Source organism: Barbatula barbatula (assembly GCF_947034865.1).
Source record: "Barbatula barbatula genome assembly, chromosome: 4".
Taxonomy (NCBI): domain Eukaryota; kingdom Metazoa; phylum Chordata; class Actinopteri; order Cypriniformes; family Nemacheilidae; genus Barbatula; species Barbatula barbatula.
In genome coordinates, this window is record NC_136768.1 from 6,127,008 (window position 1) to 6,145,551 (window position 18,544).

General features: G+C 38.1%; 2 protein-coding genes across 2 annotated transcripts in view; one reads left to right on the forward strand and one right to left on the reverse strand.

Moving 5' to 3' along the window:
• nell2b (neural EGFL like 2b) overlaps positions 1–2,562 on the reverse strand; it is a 29,272-nt gene extending 26,710 nt beyond the window's left edge. The window contains exons 1-2 of the mRNA XM_079454123.1: positions 2,237–2,562; positions 1,727–1,849 (exon numbers count right to left, since the gene is read on the reverse strand). Of these exons, the coding sequence (XP_079310249.1) occupies positions 1,727–1,849; positions 2,237–2,288 (175 nt within the window). The 5' untranslated portion in view covers positions 2,289–2,562. The remainder of the gene's footprint in view (positions 1–1,726; positions 1,850–2,236) is intronic.
• A 7,861-nt stretch (positions 2,563–10,423) lies between these two features.
• Positions 10,424–15,085, forward strand: prl2 (prolactin 2; the record flags this gene model as incomplete). Its single annotated transcript, XM_079454382.1, has 5 exons — positions 10,424–10,445; positions 10,677–10,855; positions 11,260–11,367; positions 12,030–12,209; positions 14,894–15,085. The coding sequence occupies 5 exons, from the start codon at positions 10,424–10,426 to the stop codon at positions 15,083–15,085; spliced, it is 681 nt and encodes a 226-aa protein (XP_079310508.1).
• Positions 15,086–18,544: the final 3,459 nt, after the last annotated feature.

The following is an 18,544-nucleotide window of genomic DNA, read 5'->3' on the forward strand; positions in this document are numbered from 1 at the left end:
GAGAAACATTTCGCTGGTGTCCCTCTTGGCTGCTGCATGCTCAGATAGATGATGAATGAGCAGGAATCTGATCCTGGCACTCAGTCTGCATCAGATATGTTAGAAAAGGACAGATCGGGCCAAACTTCTCTCTATATTGTATATTGCCTCTTCTTTTGCACAGTACTTTTCTATCAAGATCTAACTTATGTCAAAAATCCTGTGATTCAAAATTCTGTAAGTATTTCTGTCGAAATTCTTACCAAATTCAGCACACAGGTTTGGAACAACAAAATGCTACGGTAAAACGTTTGATATTTTTGTAATTTCCCGTGAACCTTTGATTCAGATTTATTGAATCAAATAAATCAAATTTCAAGCTGAAATGGATGGTGTCTATAGCCTTGAATTATTTGTAACCTCTCTCTACTCCTTTCTCCTTCCCCCTCCTTTCTATAAAGCACTATGAAGATGTCATCGTCGGACATTGAGAGGTTTCTCATCTGCATTCTGCACATTTATGACCTTGTATTGAAGCCTGTCTCTTTGATCCCAATTCCGCAATCCCACTGGCATTTACTGGATCGCCGATCAATGCCGTGAAGGTGCCACCCACCCAAATTAAAACAGGACTGTTGCATCCGCTGCTGATCAAATGCGCCTGTTAACACCAGCAGTGTCAGATTTTGTGTTTATATGCCAAATATATTTATGTGCACATTTATCTTCTGCAGCAGTTGTGCAGTTCTATATGGATTAACACACACAAACACACACACACACACACACACACACACACACACACACACACACACACACACACAACACTATTGGAATGTATACCGCATAATTGTATTCCCTCATGCAGAGCTGCAATATCTCAAAACCATTCAAACTGCGGAGCATAAACAATGACACTAAAATGCCTGCTTACAGTAAACCCAGAGCGTTACCGCACATGTAAAAGCGTCATTATAAATCCTGGGATTAGTTACAGTGTAGTATTCCAATAACAGATCACTAAAAGGCTGGTGGTTTAATCCAAAGGTGAAGAAGGTAGAAAGCAGAGAATGACCATCGCCATTGTGCCCTTGAGCGAGGCACTTAACCTCAAATGGGGGCTGTCAATCTGAATGATAAACAACCCACAAATGAGCAAGAAGGCAGCCTGAGTTATAGACAGATCTGCTGAACCTGTCCTCCAAATGCATAGAAAAGAAGTAAACAACAGAACAGAGAACAGAGAATAAAGAAGAGAACAGAACAGAACAGAGAAAATGCTTTCTAACACAAATAAGGTCTTGTTTATCAGAATGTGTGATAAACATATGATAAACAAGTCATAAGCACCATCCTCCTGGCGTTCTTAGTGGAGCCAGATGTCATTCCCTAGCCTATTCACTGTCTTCATTAACTGCATCTATTGAATGGGATGACAATTCTTTGATGGGAAAGAACTTGCCGCTCAACACAGGGGCATTTTTACTCCTGGGATTCACTGTTGGGTTGATCTATTTTTCATGAGAGATTAAGTGGGATCTGGAATTATGCCGTTCTAAACCAGCTGTCTGCCTTGCTGCTTGGCTGTTATCGCTCGCCAGATGTTTACAATGAATTCTAAATTGATGAGGCTCAAAGTGAGTGCTGCGAAAACTGCTCTCATGTCAGTTACACTGATCCGAAAACAAAAGCAAAGAACCACAATCGTCCTATCTTGAAAAAGTTTTTCAATTTCACTCAGTCGTACCTTCAAACAGATATGCTCGGCTCTCATTATGGAAACCCTCGACTTGGGAAACTCCAGCACTTGACCTCAATACATCAAACTCCTGGAAGACGTCTACATGTAATGCAGGGTCAACCCCGAAACCTGAATAAAGGAATGTAAACATGAGAACCAACAATCTGATCAAATAAATACATAATTAAATCGTACAGCAACGAAAACAAGTGGATCACATTATGTTAGAATATTCTGAAATATAAACATTTTCAGTATTGTTTACATTAGGGTTAGGGCTATAATACATTTGTATGAAAGCCCAATACAATTATTACACATACATAATCTGCATTAAAACAAGTTACTTTAAACAAGTTTATGTGTAAAAATACATGTGTTCGATATTCACGAATGTAAATTAATTGATGAACAGTGCACTTGTTAAGTGTCACCATTAAGAAAACATCATGTACCCATCTCGATGCTGATGTTGACTGTTTACATTTATTGACACCTGACAAATACTGTTCTTACCATGCAAAAAACCGACGGTGCAAAACGCTAAACAAAGTTGAAATAATTCCATTGTGGAGGAGAAGAGAGTGAAACGCCTATTCCATCATTGTGATGCTGCCGGAGACTGAGCGAGATGCGCGTCAGTGATACACCTTCACGAAACGCATCATCATATCTTTTACACTTGCGAAAACTTCAGCAAAGGAGGACTGAGATATAAGACAGAACTGAAAACTCCAAGTGGTAGACAAATTCTGCTGAAGATCGCGGTGTCCTCTTGTGAAGAAGCGGTCAGTGGGAGAGAAGCAGGTGCGTCCGTCCTCCGTTTCGGCCAGATAGAGAGTGTGAGCGTAGGCACCTGCTTGATGTCAATCCTGCCGCCTGCTGGTAATCAGCTGTACATGATGTTTTTTTACTAATCTAACATCTAAAGTTCAGAAAACGGTAAAAAATGTAGTAAGACTTCATAATAATTTGATATTTTAGAGGAGATTTGTAGTGGTTGGGGATGAAAGGTCCAGATACAAAAATGGTTGCCTTTAATGAAAATGTTCCAATCTTTTCTGTAAAGTCCCGAATAAATTCCCATGTGAAACCACAGGTACCACATGTGAAACATAACATTTGTGTGTTTTTTCTGTAAGGGTAATTTCTCAGAACTCTCAGTCTTAAAGGGAGAGTTCACCCAAAAAAATTCAAACTCTGTCATCATTTACATGCCCACAGATTGTTCCAAACGTGTATAAACTTTGTTGTTCTGTTGAACACAGAGGAAGATATTAGGAAGAATGTCAGTGACCAAACAGGTCTCATCCCCCATTGACTAGCATGGTATTTATGACAGTAAATGGGGGATGAGATCTGTTTGGTCACTGACATACATCCAAATATCTTCCTTTGTGTTCAGCAGAACAAAGAGAATTGTGAAGGTTTGGAACAACTTGAGGTTGAATAACGAGGACCGAATTTAATTTTTTGGGTGAACTATCCCTTTAACATCAACTGCACCCAACTGCAAATGTGAATGTACGTACTATGTGTTTAACAAAGGCCAATGTTGATTTTTAATGAAGGCCGTTATTAAATATCACTCGAAATAACACGCTAAAGCTTTCAACCGATCTCTCTTTAAATCATTTGATTATTTTACATCACTTTATTACCATTTGCATGACAATAGCCTTCACAAATGTGTCTCGCTCCAGTGAACGTGCTACTTTGATTTAACTGCTCCCCATAATGTTAACAAGCTAAAATAACTCATGTAATCAATAGAGATTAACTGATTAAATATCCTTCCATGAAATTGGTTGCTAAGAGATCCATTATCACAACCATTTAACGATAAGACATGTTGCCATGGCATCTCTAGCACATTTGCATATGGAGAGGGTCAAACAAGAAGGTCATCTGAAGCAGAATTAAGAAAATGCAGATCCAATCAAACAGGACATGCATTCAGCAATTATTATTAAATAGACTGTGTGCCAGGCCTTACCCCAATAACTGCTGCTTTGAAAAATGCAGCACAGCTCTGTTAAAAGGGATGGCGCTCTGTAAATATCACAGGTGCATCGGTTATGTGAACGCATTTGCAACTCACCGCATGCGAAGGAACCCTTTCCATAATGTTTGTGCGTGTGTGTGCCACACAGCAGTGACAACTGATGTATTTTTAATGAATTATTTCGATGGCAAATTGATAAATCTGATTAAATAATCCCACTGATATATATTAATGAAAAGACCATAGCAATGTGGACGCTATTTACGTAAACACACATATATTAGAAAACAGTGGACGAGCAGAACATAGCGAGACAGGGAGATAGAGAAGAAGACTGCTGGATATTATTAGTGTGCATCTTTCAGGTTTCACAATGACAGCTCTGGGCATCAATTAGCGAGATACAGCTTTAAAAGAAGGATAGCTTTGGATGATGCAGTTTAAGCACACCATTACAAGTGTTTCAGTCAATAGTCAATGTTGTTTTACCATTTCTAATATATGCCGCTGTTTGGGGTTTGCAGAAGCAATACAAGTTGTTATGTAGCTATCAAATTCAGTACTTCAATTTAATGTATATACATGTATTTCTCTTGGACAATTGCAATGCAATTTTGCATTGTTATAAAGCAACTTTACAGTTAACACATTAACACATACAGCGGAGACGTAAGCAAAAACAGACATTTATAAAATATGTTGAACATTGTACATAATAATATTTAAAACGTTTTCAAAAGATGTACATTAGCAATAACAACTGTGAAAATTATTGTCCCTAGGTTTGTTTTTGAACCATTGTTTACGTAATGCTACCTTTAATTTGAAAACATTGAAAAATAAATGAATGGCAAAAATAAAAAAAAACATTTTTGCACTATAAATGCTGAGAGCTCCAAAGGTTGCCCGCTTTGAAAGAAATCCGCACAATGCTATCTCAACTTCAAAATTCACTTACAGACCGCTTTAGGTTTTTTATGCAGCAAGCCCCTTTCACCAAAACAACCAAACAACTGTCTCCACTTCACCAGAGAATCCGGCACTCCACAATCTGTGGGAGCACAATGCTGTCCAAGTGCATCATAAAACACTTATCTGAAGCACATGTGTAATAATGGGGGACGGTGGATTTCAAGCCCGGTGTTGATATCACAGGGTGGTCTATAGAGATTTTCCATTCCAAATCTCTTTGTGGACTAATAAATCACAACCCAACCACACCCCCCAGAACGGTTTCTGTCTAGTTTGATAGGATCAGACAGCGGCAAAAAAGACATGCAACATAATATGATTAAATATATTAATAAAATAAAAAAAAGAAACCAAATTTAATTAAATCTATGCACAAATTAAGCCAACCCACAAGTGTTTCATTGATGTGTAAAAGCTATGCCATTTCTTACTGCTGTTGTTCATATTAAATTTAAATTGTCATGTTAATAGTTCAGCAAATTGCTGGCCCTTCACAGTTTTTGGTAATCTAAACCAATATATTTTATATTGTATAATTTTTATGTTTGGGAAAATACTCTGTGAGATCATCACTTAATAAAAATCTGTGTCATGAAGCAATACCAGTTGAAAAGCACCACAGTATCTATTCATCTTAAATTAGTATCTTAGTTTTGTATATCTGTTGTTGCTTTAAGAGATCATTTAGCATGCACCACTGCCATCTAGTGGCAAAACACATCCCCTCAGTTTTAACTATCCCTTGCCTTTAATATCCCTAACCACACCCCCTGATGAATGAACTCACTTTGATATATGATGTACAGAACGTGACAAAAAGCAAATGGCCTTTTAATCAATTTGTGACCCTATTTACCTCTACTTCTCACCTGTCCCATAAGACTTTTGCAAAACATGCACACACACAAGAAAATTTGAATTGTTAAAGAATAGACATTGAAAATTTGTATGACATATCGCTTATTGCTTCTGTGAATTCTTTATAAGTCGCTTTGGATAGAAGCGTCTGCTAAATGACTAAACGTAAATAGAACAAGGATATAAGTCTTATGCCCCCAAATTCAGCAATGACTTGTATTAAAAATTTAAATGATAATTGCCTACACAGTAATGATGTACTGTATACTCGCTTCAACCCTCCTTTTGAAGCGGGTATACAGTATACACTGTATACACTGCACTGTTCAATCACAACCTTTCTGGGGGAAGAAAATGCCAGACTAACAAGGCCACACGATCAAGCAATTCCCAAAGCAACTTGCATATTACTGGGGGCATAGCGGAAGATATATAAAAATATACAAATTCACAAAAGGGTACAGATTGCTTTTTTAAACCTTTTTTAAACTGCTCACCACATGATCACTGGGGTCCCTCAGGGATTGGTGCTTGGACCGCTGTTTTTTTCCATCTACATGACTTCCTCATACGGGCACACGGCATCTCGTATCACTGTTACGCTGACAACACCCAGATCTACATCTCATTTCAACTAGACGATACCACTGTAACAGCTTGCATAACAGCCTGCCTAGATGACATCTCAGCTTGGATGAAAGAGCATCACCTCCAGCTGAACTCGGCCAAGACAGAACTACTCATGTTTCCAGCACACCCCACGATGCAACACGATTTTACAATCCAATTTGGCAATTCCACAATCACTCCCTCCGAATCAGCCAGGAACCTCAGAGTCATATTTGATGAACAGCTGTCCTTCAATGCTTACATTCTGCCGATATGCCTTATTCAACATTCAAAAGGTTAGACCCTATCTCACTGAGCATGCGGCACAACTCCTTGTCCAGGTCCTGGTAATCTCAAGGTTGGACTACTGCAATGCTCTCCTTGGTGGTCTTCCTGCAAAGGCTTTCAAACCACTACAGCTGGTTCAAAACACACCAGCACTCCTCGTCTTCCAACAGCCCAAAAAGGCTCATGTGACACCCCTTTTCATCTCTCTCCGCTTGCTACCGGTTGAAGCCTGTATCAGATTAAAGTCACTGATGCTTGCCTACAGGATTATCACTGGATCTGCACCGGCATACTTTCATACCCTCCAACACACCACCAAGAACCCTGCGTTCAGCAAACGAGCGGCGCCTTGTATTGCCTTCTCATAGGGGCATTAAATCGCTTTCTTGCTCGTTCTCCTTCACAACTCCTTCCTGGTGAAACATTCTTCCTAATTCGGTCCAGTAAACCCTGAACTCTTTGTAAGTCACTTTGGATAAAACAGCTACTAAATGTAAATGTAATATAAATATAATGTAATTGAATGTAGTTGAATATAGTTGAATTGTTGTTTTGAGTTGTTTACATGACTCATGCTTACTAATTGTATGTATTTAAGGTCAAATTCAATCATCAGTCTATTTAAGGCTGGTGTAGGTGAGGATGTCCAGCGATTCGTAGAAAAACATTTAAGTCCAGGTTTGTCATGGTCATACAAGCAGGACCAAAGTGTTTGCCCAGCGATTTATGGAAAAACAGATCTTGAAAGAGCTCCAATTAAAAAGGTTGAATTTGCTCCAATTAAATGTTTGTAGAGCACATTTGCTTTGCTTGTTAAATGTACATAAATTGACTACACTTGGCAGTATACTTGAACAAGCATTTGGGCATCTTCATGTGTATTTATGTTTAAAATCACCTCTCTGGTACATACTTCTTCAAGGCTACAGGATATGATTCACAATGTTCTTTTTTTTAGTGTACTAAAAAATAAGAATGAAAGTTTGCCTTTTAAGACTCATTCGGAGAAGGTAGAACTTATTATTACTCACCACAATTCATTAGGTCATTAGTAATGAATTGCTTATTTGTTTTTGGTCCTCAAAAGTGTGCAACTGTGGCCTTCCATTTAATACATTCAAAACTTCAGTCAGCACCCAGAGTAGATCAAGCCATGTGATTTACTGTAAAATTGAGCAGTTTTTAATAAATATGTGTGAGCATTATACACCTCTTTTTAGAAAAAGGTTTGGCTATAATAGACATGAGGTTGCTGTCCGTGGTGCTGGATCAGATTATTTCAGATTATATTTTCAGCCAGTTGTTTGGACAATGCATCCGCAATCCAAATAGTTTTTTTCTATTTTTGTACTAAATTTATTTTTCGTTATAAATTACCATTCAGTTTTATTGTTTATATGTTTGCCCAGAAACTAAGCTAGACTTCTTTGTTTTAAAACATCACGTGACACGTGAGTGTTTTGTTGGAAAGGGGCTAAACCTACAGTAGGGGCGGTTCTAGGATACCATTCTTATACCCTTCCTAAACCAGACACGGGTGCCACGATGTGACGCAACGCGACACGACAAATGCTTTGTTCTTAATGGGTTTGTCGGAAAAAAATTCGAATTATAATGGGTTCAAATGTCTTACATATTGTCTTTTGTGCAGGGTGTAAACTGGGCTTAGTCCTTAATGAGTATGTGAAGCAAACCACCATTGTGATGCCTCTTTGTAACTCGGGGCAAGTATTATTTTAAAATAGAATATTTATATACATATTAACTCAAGTAGTTACCAAATTGATTTAGCTTTTATTTATCTAAAGTCAAAAAGTTGTTACAGAAGTTCCACTGCTGTTTTTTACTTTAAAAAGAACATATCATGAGTTCAATGTTTCCTGTATGCACACATACGCATAGCATGTATAGTATTGCCCAAGTCAATAACCAGCAAAGGTTCTCTACATGACTGACTTATGGTAAACCATACATGACTCCTCTAAATAATGTTCTGAAAATGGACAAAATGTTACTTTGGGTTGTTTTGGAAAATATTATGAGAATTCTTGTTGTTTAAGAAAATATTTTCTGAAATACTAATGAATTGTTGATGCTGGGAAATATGGTTTTAGCTATAAAAACACTAGAAAAAGTTCACTTTGTTCTTGATCATTTCTACCAACCTCTAACTCTCCCTTGACCTCTTCATTCTGTCTGACTCTTTATTCACCCGTTTGCTTTTCCTGTTCTCCAGCATATCCATCTATAAAAAGCAAGCATATCCTTGATTTGTGTGTGGTATACAATTGTGAATGTGGGCACGTGCTGCAAACAAAATTGAACTTGAGTTTTGGGAATGCCATGGCCAAATCTTGCATTACTACACCCCTAAATAGTGTCAATTTTGAGATATTAAGCTTATTTTTGTAATGAAATTGTTTTGTTTTTTATTTCACCCAACACTAGCAATTTTACACATGAAATACAGAGAAGAACTTTAAGAGTAAGGTAAAATCTTCAGGTTTTTTTCCGGTCACCTGTCCCCTTCACCATTTTGTTTCATACAATTTCTCATGTGGGGTGTCATCCTGTCAATTTCCATTTTTGTCCGTCAACCTTTAAGAGGAAAGCGTGCTGTTTTGTGACAGTTTGTAAGACTTTGTCTTAAAATATTCTCTTCTTGTCTGTGTTTGACCCACATCCAGCTGGCTGACGTCAAAGTCGCGGCCAGCCAAACGTCGACCTGTCATCTAGCCATAAATATCGTGCCTTGACGGTGAGGTGGCGTGCAGTCTTCGTCACAGCGGTTGGTACTGAACAACCAATCGCACTCTCAGACACACACGTGTACACACAACAAATGTCTGAGGTCAAGAGGTTTGTTACGAGACCTCACCAGTTCAGCACATGCAATTTCTGCATTTACATCTGCAAGACATCTACAGCACATAGTTTGCTCTTCTGCAATACGTCTCTGAGATGCCTGCTGTCAGATAGACCTCTAAAAGTTTATGATTTAGAATGGATGAACAACAGCTCTTTCGAAGATGTTTAGCAGATGTTTTTACGCAGCAGATGTTTCCAGATCTCCAGATCTTTAGCAGACGTATTACAGACGTCTCAGAGACGTATTGCAGATGTCTTGCAGATGTAAATGCAGACGTCAAATAAATGTAAACCAGATGAATTTTGCTATCTGGGTTATAGTATATCACAGTTAACTAAGAAAAATCTGTGGTTTTACTAGATGAGTGTCTTTACCCAATAAGCGTCTGGGGGGGCATTCATAAACGCTGATATCAGATTGGGTTTCTGATTAAATTATAAGGCAACATCATAGAGGTGAAGACCAGGTGACCAAAGTGCCAATGGATGTCAATGACCAACATCCCAAACTTTGATCTAATAATGATCCAATGTGCTGCTAATGTTAAGGGCATGTGTTTGGAAAGTTTTACCAGACATTTGTAGCATTTTGGAGCAAAAATGCTGTGATAGAAAATTAAGATGTAGCACAATCAAATAGGATTCGCCATAGCATATATTGCAATCTTTCTCATTTAAATTATTCTAATGCATCACTAAACAATGTATTAACAATTTTCCATTACAAAGGCTAATCTTTCAGATGAGCAAAACTACTCATCCCTCTCTACAATTTTAATCAGATTCATTTGTGGTTTGGGTCATGTTGAGGGTTGAAAGTAAGCATATCAAAATGACACGAAACCGAAGCGGGAAGCCTGCAGGGAGTTGGGAAGGAAGGGGCATTAGTCACTTTCTGATTGAAGGAACACACTCGATAGACTCTGACAATCACGCACTTGTGCACGCATACCTTTCCAGCCCGCCCCTTTCTTGCTGTACTTCTCTTTAAAGGGCAGATTCATCCAACAGCACCTACCGACCCCCTCTCGCCTTAAACTCAGGACACTTTAAATAGCAGTCCTACCCCCTGCTTTTCCCATAACCTCTCTCCTCCTCTCAGAATGACCAGGAGCCTGAAGCAAGGTATTTGTAAGAAGCAACAGAGCATCTTCTTTAAGAGGACTTGCTAGCAGCTCAAGTGGCAGTTTAAATTTTCATCTCTTACTTAATCTGTGGACTGTACAATTCTTAATTCTTTTATGCTGGGCATCAAAGAGAAGCTCACATTTTCCATTCTCCATTTTTCCTCACTCTCTGTCTATTTTTCTCTCGCTCTCTTTATTTCTCTCTCTCTGGGTTGGTGTCTCACGGCAGTGACCACGCTGCTTGTAGCACTGCTGTGCCTGGATCCTGACGGACGCGTGGGATCCGCACCCATCTGCATGCATGGGCCGACAGCGTGCCACGTTCCATCTCTGGCAGATCTCTTCAACAGGGTCATTCAGCACTCTGCCAGAATGCACAGCCTCTCCAACGATCTGCACTCAGAGTTTGTAAGTCCCATCTGCACTGTCTTCTACAGAGAACTAGCCATTGTTTTATGCAAGAGTTATTGTAAATGTAATAGAAGTCGTAGAACAATGAAAAACAATGTTACCGGCATAAATAAGGCATAATTTTATGTATTAAACATGTATCAATCTTTTTATAAATAGCATTTAGCAAGTCTACTGTACATGTATTTCCAATGAAACACAATTCTTATCTCGTAAGGGAAAATAAAGTTATTCAATAGTTTTACTTATTGCATTATTTTTGACTCACACTGAATTATATTTTTATGAGAGAGGAATGTTACTTTGAGATGTGTATGAGATGTTGCAGAACAACGTTTAAGTTTTTTGGAAATCGTTTGCTTACAAATTATCATATTGTGTTCCTCTGTATTTTCTTAAAGGAACAGTATTTCCTGCCCAGCAAAAACCATATAGGAAAGATTTATCGCAAATGTCACACGTCTAATATACTGACTCCAAATGGCAAAGAAAATGCACAAAAACTAGCAGTGAGTATAACATCTTCATAAAAGGTATAGTTCACCCAAAAATGGAAATTCTATCATCATTTACTCACCCTCCTGTCATTTTAAACCTGTATGACTTTCTTTCTTCAGCACAACACAAAAGACGACATTAAGAAGAATGTTGGTAACCGAACAATGGCGGTACCCATTGACTTGCATTTGTTATACATTGGTTATATACAGTAGAAGTGAATGGGTACTGCTGTTGTTTGCTTACCAACATTCTTCATAATATCTTCTTTTGTGTCGAATTAATTTCATACAGGTTTGAAATGACAAGAGGGTAAATAAATAAATTGAATAAAACTGTCACTTAAACCCCCCTCGCTTGTTTATACTGTCTCTGAGGTATCAGAGCACTTTTTACTCTACTGTCATTGCTTGTCATTAATGGACCGTGTACTCTGATGCCTTCTTGTCGTATCACCCGTGGTCTTGAGCTATGGCACTTCAGGGGGACTGTACTTTCAATTGGAGCAATTCTTAAAATCACATCCGCTAAATTAAGTACCAAGCCACTGCCTCACCCTAAAACCCTTTGTCTTGTAAATGTGTGTACAAATGAAAATTAACTCACTAATGTTTATATAGTACTTTGTTAATTCGTTCACAACTCACTTAACCTAGTAACTTTCGTGTCTTAGCGTGAGGAGTTGACAGAAGTGATTCTAAAATTGCTGATGGCCTGGAGGGACCCTTTGTTCCAGCTCCATCAAAGCATGGCTCACCAACAAGATTTCAACAGCTTCAGCAGTAACAAAGCCCTGGAGATGGGTGACATGGCTCACGAGCTGAGGAGAGGAGTGGAGAGAATAGCTGAAAAGGTGGTTTATTATCTTGTCTTATTATCTAATTAGATATCAATCCATCATTGTTTGCTTAAGCCATTAGCTGCTAGCCATCTATCAAATGTTTTACACTTTTTGCATAAAAAATATAAGTGCCCACCTAGGCTGTTTTTACCAGTGTCAGTAGGCATTGTAACAGTTTCGGCAGCATGGTGTTCTATCTTTAAGACTGAGACTTTAATGTAGTTCCAGTATGTTTCTGACAATGGGCAATAGTTTAGATTATTGAAAGAATAATAATATACTGTTAAAAGCCATGATTGACCAATCAGAATCAAACATTTCAAAGCTAAGAGTTTCTGATTGCATGGCTGTATGTTGCGTCACTGCAACAAGTCAAGTCAAGTCAGCTTTATTTATATAGCGCTTTTTACAATTTTCATTGTTACAAAGCAGCTGTACAAGAAAACATTGACTAAGTAAAACATAAAAGGTTATGGAAGTCAGAATTAATACATTTCGTTGCACTGTACTTGTATGTGTGTAATGACAATAAATTGAATCCAATCCAAAAAAACGCAGGTCAAATATCAGACACACAATAAATTCCTATATGCAGTGTTAATTAAATAAGACTATCAAATTCTAGCAGCCCCCCCAGCCAGGCAAACAGTGCAAAACAGTATGCAAACGGTGGCGAGGAACCCAAAACTCCATTGGAGGAGAAAAAAACCTCAAAGGGAAACCAGGCCTAACCAGGGGATTCCAGTTCCCCTCTGGCAAAAACTGCTGCCTCTGAACAAGCTCGACAGTGCTTGCACAACAAGGCAAAATAAAAAAAGTTAGATTTAAAATTATCATTAATAATCTAATAGCGACTGAAGTTTTGCAGAGTCGCCACGTCCTTCGTCCAGCATTTGTCAGGTCTGGGAATGGATTGCGCCCTGCCCGCTCCGGTAACCTTGGACTGCATCCTGCCCGCTCTGGTAACCTTGGAACAATGAGACAAGACTGGCTGAGAGTAGACTATTATCTATTAGAGTAGACTATTATCTGCACTCTTTGATGCAACAAATGCATCAGTTGTTATTGGAAGTGTCCCTGGTTCCGATTGATCTAACTAGTGCAGCCTAGATCCATCAATAGTTAAGCAGTATTCTTGGTTGTTACGTAGGGCGGTTTTCGGTCCGATAAGTAACACTTCAGTTTTGTCCGAGTTCAGTAATAAAAAATTGCTACTCATCCACTTTTTTATATCGACAATGCATTCCACTATTCGATGGAATTGCTGTGTTTCATGAGGCTTCGAGGAAATATAAAGTTGCGTATCATCGGCATAACAGTGAAAGCTTACTCCGTGTCGCTTTATTATATCTCCTAGAGGTAGCATGTATAATGCGAAGAGCATAGGCCCTAAGACTGAGCCCTGTGGTACACCGTACTGGACTTGCGATTTGCGTGATACCTCATTGTTTATTGCTACATATTGAAAATGGTCGCATAAATAAGATCCAAGCCATTTCAAAGCTATTTCCTTAATACCGACATCATTTTCGAGTCTATGTAGGAGCATGCTGTGGTCAATGGTGTCGAATGCAGCACTAAGATCTAGCAGCACCAATAAGGAGATACAACCTCGGTCGGACGCCATAAGCAGATCATTTGTAACTCTAATCAGAGCAGTCTCTGTACTGTGATGTGCTCTAAATCCAGACTGGAAATCTTCATTAATCTCATTCCTTTGGAGGAAGGAGCATATTTGAATTGAGACTACTTTTTCCAGAACTTTAGATAAGAAAGGTAGATTCGAAATAGGTCTGTAGTTAACTAGTTCTCCAGGGTCCAGATGGGGTTTTTTGACAAGGGGCCTTATAACAGCCACCTTATATGCTTTAGGCACATGTCCTAATGTCAGAGATGAGTTAATAATGCTAAGTAGAGGATCTATAATTTCTGGGAGCATCTCTTTCAGTAGATTTGTAGGTATAGGGTCTAACATGCATGAAGTTGATTTAGATGATCTAATGATTTTAGAGAGTTCATCGTGATCTATAGTAGAAAATAAACGTAATTTCTCCTTAGAGGCGCTGTAGTTAGTCGTTTGTTCAGCGGGATTCACTTCTGGTTGCATAGTTATAATTTTTTCTCCAATAACTTGGATTTTATTTGTGAAATAGTTCATAAAATCATCACTGCTATGCTGGTATACAGAATCAGAAGTCGCTGACGATTTATTTTTGGTTAATTTAGCCACTGTATCAAATAAAAACCTGGGGTTATGCTGGTTTTCTTCTATTAGTGATGAAAGGTAGGCAGATCTAGACGTTTTTAGGGCTTTCCTGTATTTTTAATACTATCCTTCCAGGCAGTACGAAATACCTCTAATTTAGTTTTCTTAAAGTTGCGCTCCATTTTTCGTGCCGCTTTCTTTAGAGCCTGAGTGAGTTCATTATTCCACGGTGTCAGTCTGTCATTTTTAATCTTCTTTAAGCGTAGAGGAGCAACTATGTCTAGCGTTTCCGAGAAGGTGGCATTAATATTTTCAATGGTAAAGTCCAGATCTTCAACGTTATTACTCATGCTAGAGATTTGAGACAATTCAGGCAAATTATCAAGAAACGCACCTTTTGTAGTCGAAGTTATTGTTCTACAATATTGTAACTAATTTGCAACAATATACTGTACTAATTTCCTTCTCTCTGTCTCTACCACTCCCCCAGATGAGTGTGCTAGGAATGCTGGGTAATTCCGTCCCAGCCATATCGTCACGGGAAGTAATAGTTCCTGTGTCTGAAAGCGAAGAAGCCATGAGCGACTATGAGCTCCTCTACTGCTTTCGTCGTGACTCTAACAAAGTCCAGAACTATCTAAAGATCCTTAAGTGCAGGATCGTACCGGAGCACGACTGTTAGGGAAAACACTGGCTTTTCATCCGTTCACACAGGCAGCGCAATGGACAGAAAAGATACACTTTTTGTAAATGGTACGCTATCTAGCACTTCAAATCGAGTCGTTGCTACAGTAAACAAAACAAACATAATGTGCAGGAGGATAGGGGGGAACTTGCTTTGCCAACAGAAAATGACCTGACACTTCACCACTGTCATATTCTGCATTTACGAAGTGCTTAGTTTTTCTATTGCAAAATGTACAGTAAACTCATCTTGTTCATATTTGTACTGGCTTTAAATTCTATCCATATCATTTGCAAAGCAAAATGAAATTTCACGGAATGAGCTGAAAATGTCAACTTATAATAAAAAAAAAGTCCAGCAGAAAAGTAATGTTTACTGTATTCATCATTTATTATCTTGAAACTTTGTTCCAAGAACATTTCCCACAACATGCATGTAAACTAAAAATTAAACAACTTAAAGCTGTTGTGTGTATTTTTTGAGGATCTATTGACAGAAATGCAATCTAATATGGATAACTATGTCTTCAGATGTGTATACAGTCCTTACATAATAAAGCGTTATGTTTTTATCATCCTAGAATGAGCTATTTTATCTACATACACCGCCGGTCCCCTTGCATGGTATTCGCCATGTTGTACGGAGAGCATTTGTTATGTTATATCCTTCGGCAAAGAAGCGTAAATTTGATGTGATTTTTGTTCTGTGTCAGCCAACGTAGCGCTTAGAATGGTAGGGGTGCAGTGAGCGGTTGGTTGCATTTCACAACCTCACCACTAGATGTCACTACATTTAATACACTGGCCCTTTAAAATATCCTAAAATACAGAATTATTTTGACACAAACAATTATACTTTCCTAGTAGACATTATTATACACTGCAGTTATTTGTTTCAGGACAAACTCTATGATTTTCATGGTGTCTTTTTTAAGACAGATTTGGATGGAGCAAATACTGCGTAAATAAATATTTCATGACAATCTAATCTAGGATTGTCTACAATTCTGGTTGGGAGTTCTGTCTTGTCTGTGATTTTACCTCTGGACGAATGGACGGGTTACTCTTCACATGAAAGCTTGTAGTTAGAATAGAGTTCACTCTTAGCCCAGGGCCAGAGCTTCAATCTGAACTTTACCATTTCACCAGAACATGTGTCACAGAATCAGGTGCGCTGTCATTTTCCAATAAGAGAGAGCTTTGATATGAGACAACAGTTCTGTCTTTTAAAAAAACTGCACTATACACCGTTCACTACGTACTGTATGATTATTCTTACTGTGACGTTATGCAGCGATTGCTGACGCATATCACAGATGATGTAAGCATGATGCATTACTTGCCTTGTGGCACAAGAACATTGCACAATTCAAGCGTCATACAGTAATCTATCTATCTGTCTGTCTGTCTGTCTGTCTTTCTATCTATCTGATAGGTTTTTCTGCAAATCTAGACATTGCAGTCCGTCTGAAATCTTGAAACAGCTGGAGGGTGTCCGCGTATGTAACCGGTACTGTGGTATATGCGTGAGTATTGCGTCACTCCAGTCCTAGCCTGTCTCTTTGACTCTCATTCAGGGGTCTGTGGGTAAGCGAGATCAGCACAATCTCACTTTGAGGAACATTTCCTAAATCTTTAATAATGCTGTTAGTACTATAAACAAATTGCTACACCCTATGTTCACTGTCCTTCTTGTGACGAACATGTTGGTTTTGTTGGATTTATAGCTTGTTTGACTAATCCACTGGGTTATAAATGGCTTTATAGTTTTTATCTCTAACAGTAACCAAAGAAAACAGTTACTTATAGATACAATATGGCTAATGCACTGCCAGCACACAAAATTAAGCCACATCGACTTACTTTGTATCACGACTATTCTCCACATTGGTTAAGATATGGGGATATCTTTATTAAATCTAAATTGTGGTAACCCTGCATTTCTAAAATAACAGTAAGTATGAAAAACTACATAAACAAAGAGAAAAACGAGAAAAAGTAGCCAATTATTGTATCTACCCAAACATTGTGTGCTTGTCCTTTGTGAGCTACTTTATCATTATGATCTGTCTTGTCTCAAATGTGACACCATCAATTTCTGTGTCTGTTTTGATCATACAGAAACATATAGAGGACTTTTTAGAGAGGACTTTGTTAGAAGGAATTGTTTTCATCTGTTTATATTTGATCCATTCTAACATCTTTGTAAAGTCACAGCAAATCAGCATGCCAGTCATTTTGCCGTTGGCTATCTGACTTTTACTAACTGTCAGTCACAGAATTCTCGGCTCGTAGATTGATTCTGGTGGGTTACGCTGAGACGTCAACGGTCTTGTTAGATCTTACAAACTGTCCATCATAACATAGCCCTGCATTTTGATGGACAGCAATCCACTTCTGAGGCACACAGCACCCTATGTTTGTTTTTCTATTATATTAAAAGACTTGACCTGTTTTTGACCTATAATGACACGGAGCAGAATTCTCTACTCTGGCCAACAGCCCCCTCTAGTGACAATTCTGAGGTTGGAATCCCTGAACATTCATTTGCACTACACACTGCCTTGCACATATACACAGTAGTATATACAGTATATCATGATATAATGACATGAATTATCAAGGAATATATAACAATTAATATATATATATATTATTTGAAAACTATTGTTGTCATAAAAATGCACACATATAGTCTACACTGTTTGATGCGTTTACTTTTTAAAAGTTGTAATAAGAAATCAATCAAATTGAATCAATTTAAATGCTCTAACATTTCTGATCAAATAATGACAAAAACTAATAAGGTAAAAATCCTTGCAAGTAGACCACGATGAATACAGTTGCATATAAACCTAGCCATCCGTTCATCCTCCATAAAACGGCAATGAATCCCGAACATGCGTCTGTTTGCTGCACATATGTTGACCGATGGCTTGAGGTCGCTGTTGCACCACATTCATCTTCATGTGGACACTGTTTGCTTGTAGTGCTGAGAACACACTTACATGAGTTAAAGATCACAACACAAACAATAACAAAGGAACCAGAGGAAAAGGAACCAGAAGTGGTTATGAAAGAGGATATGATGCCATGTCTAAAGCATTTAAATAAAATATAAACCAGTACTGTTATTACAAAATCCAACGGTGGCCTAAATTAAATGCGATAAACAATGATTTCTTAAAGATGCATAACTTAATCGTTCTACTAGAACTTGGATACGTGTGCAATACAATTGCAAGTGTGCATAATTTCTTTGTATGAAATATACATTATACTCTCTTTTTTGTATTTATTTATTATATTGTTGTATCACACATTTTATCTCAATACACAGAGTTAATGTTTTATACAAATTAAAAACAGCTGGGGCAAATGTCAAATTTGGACAGGTGCAGTTATTACATGTACATTCAAAAAAGCACCCTAAATAAACTCAATGAAAACACTGCTG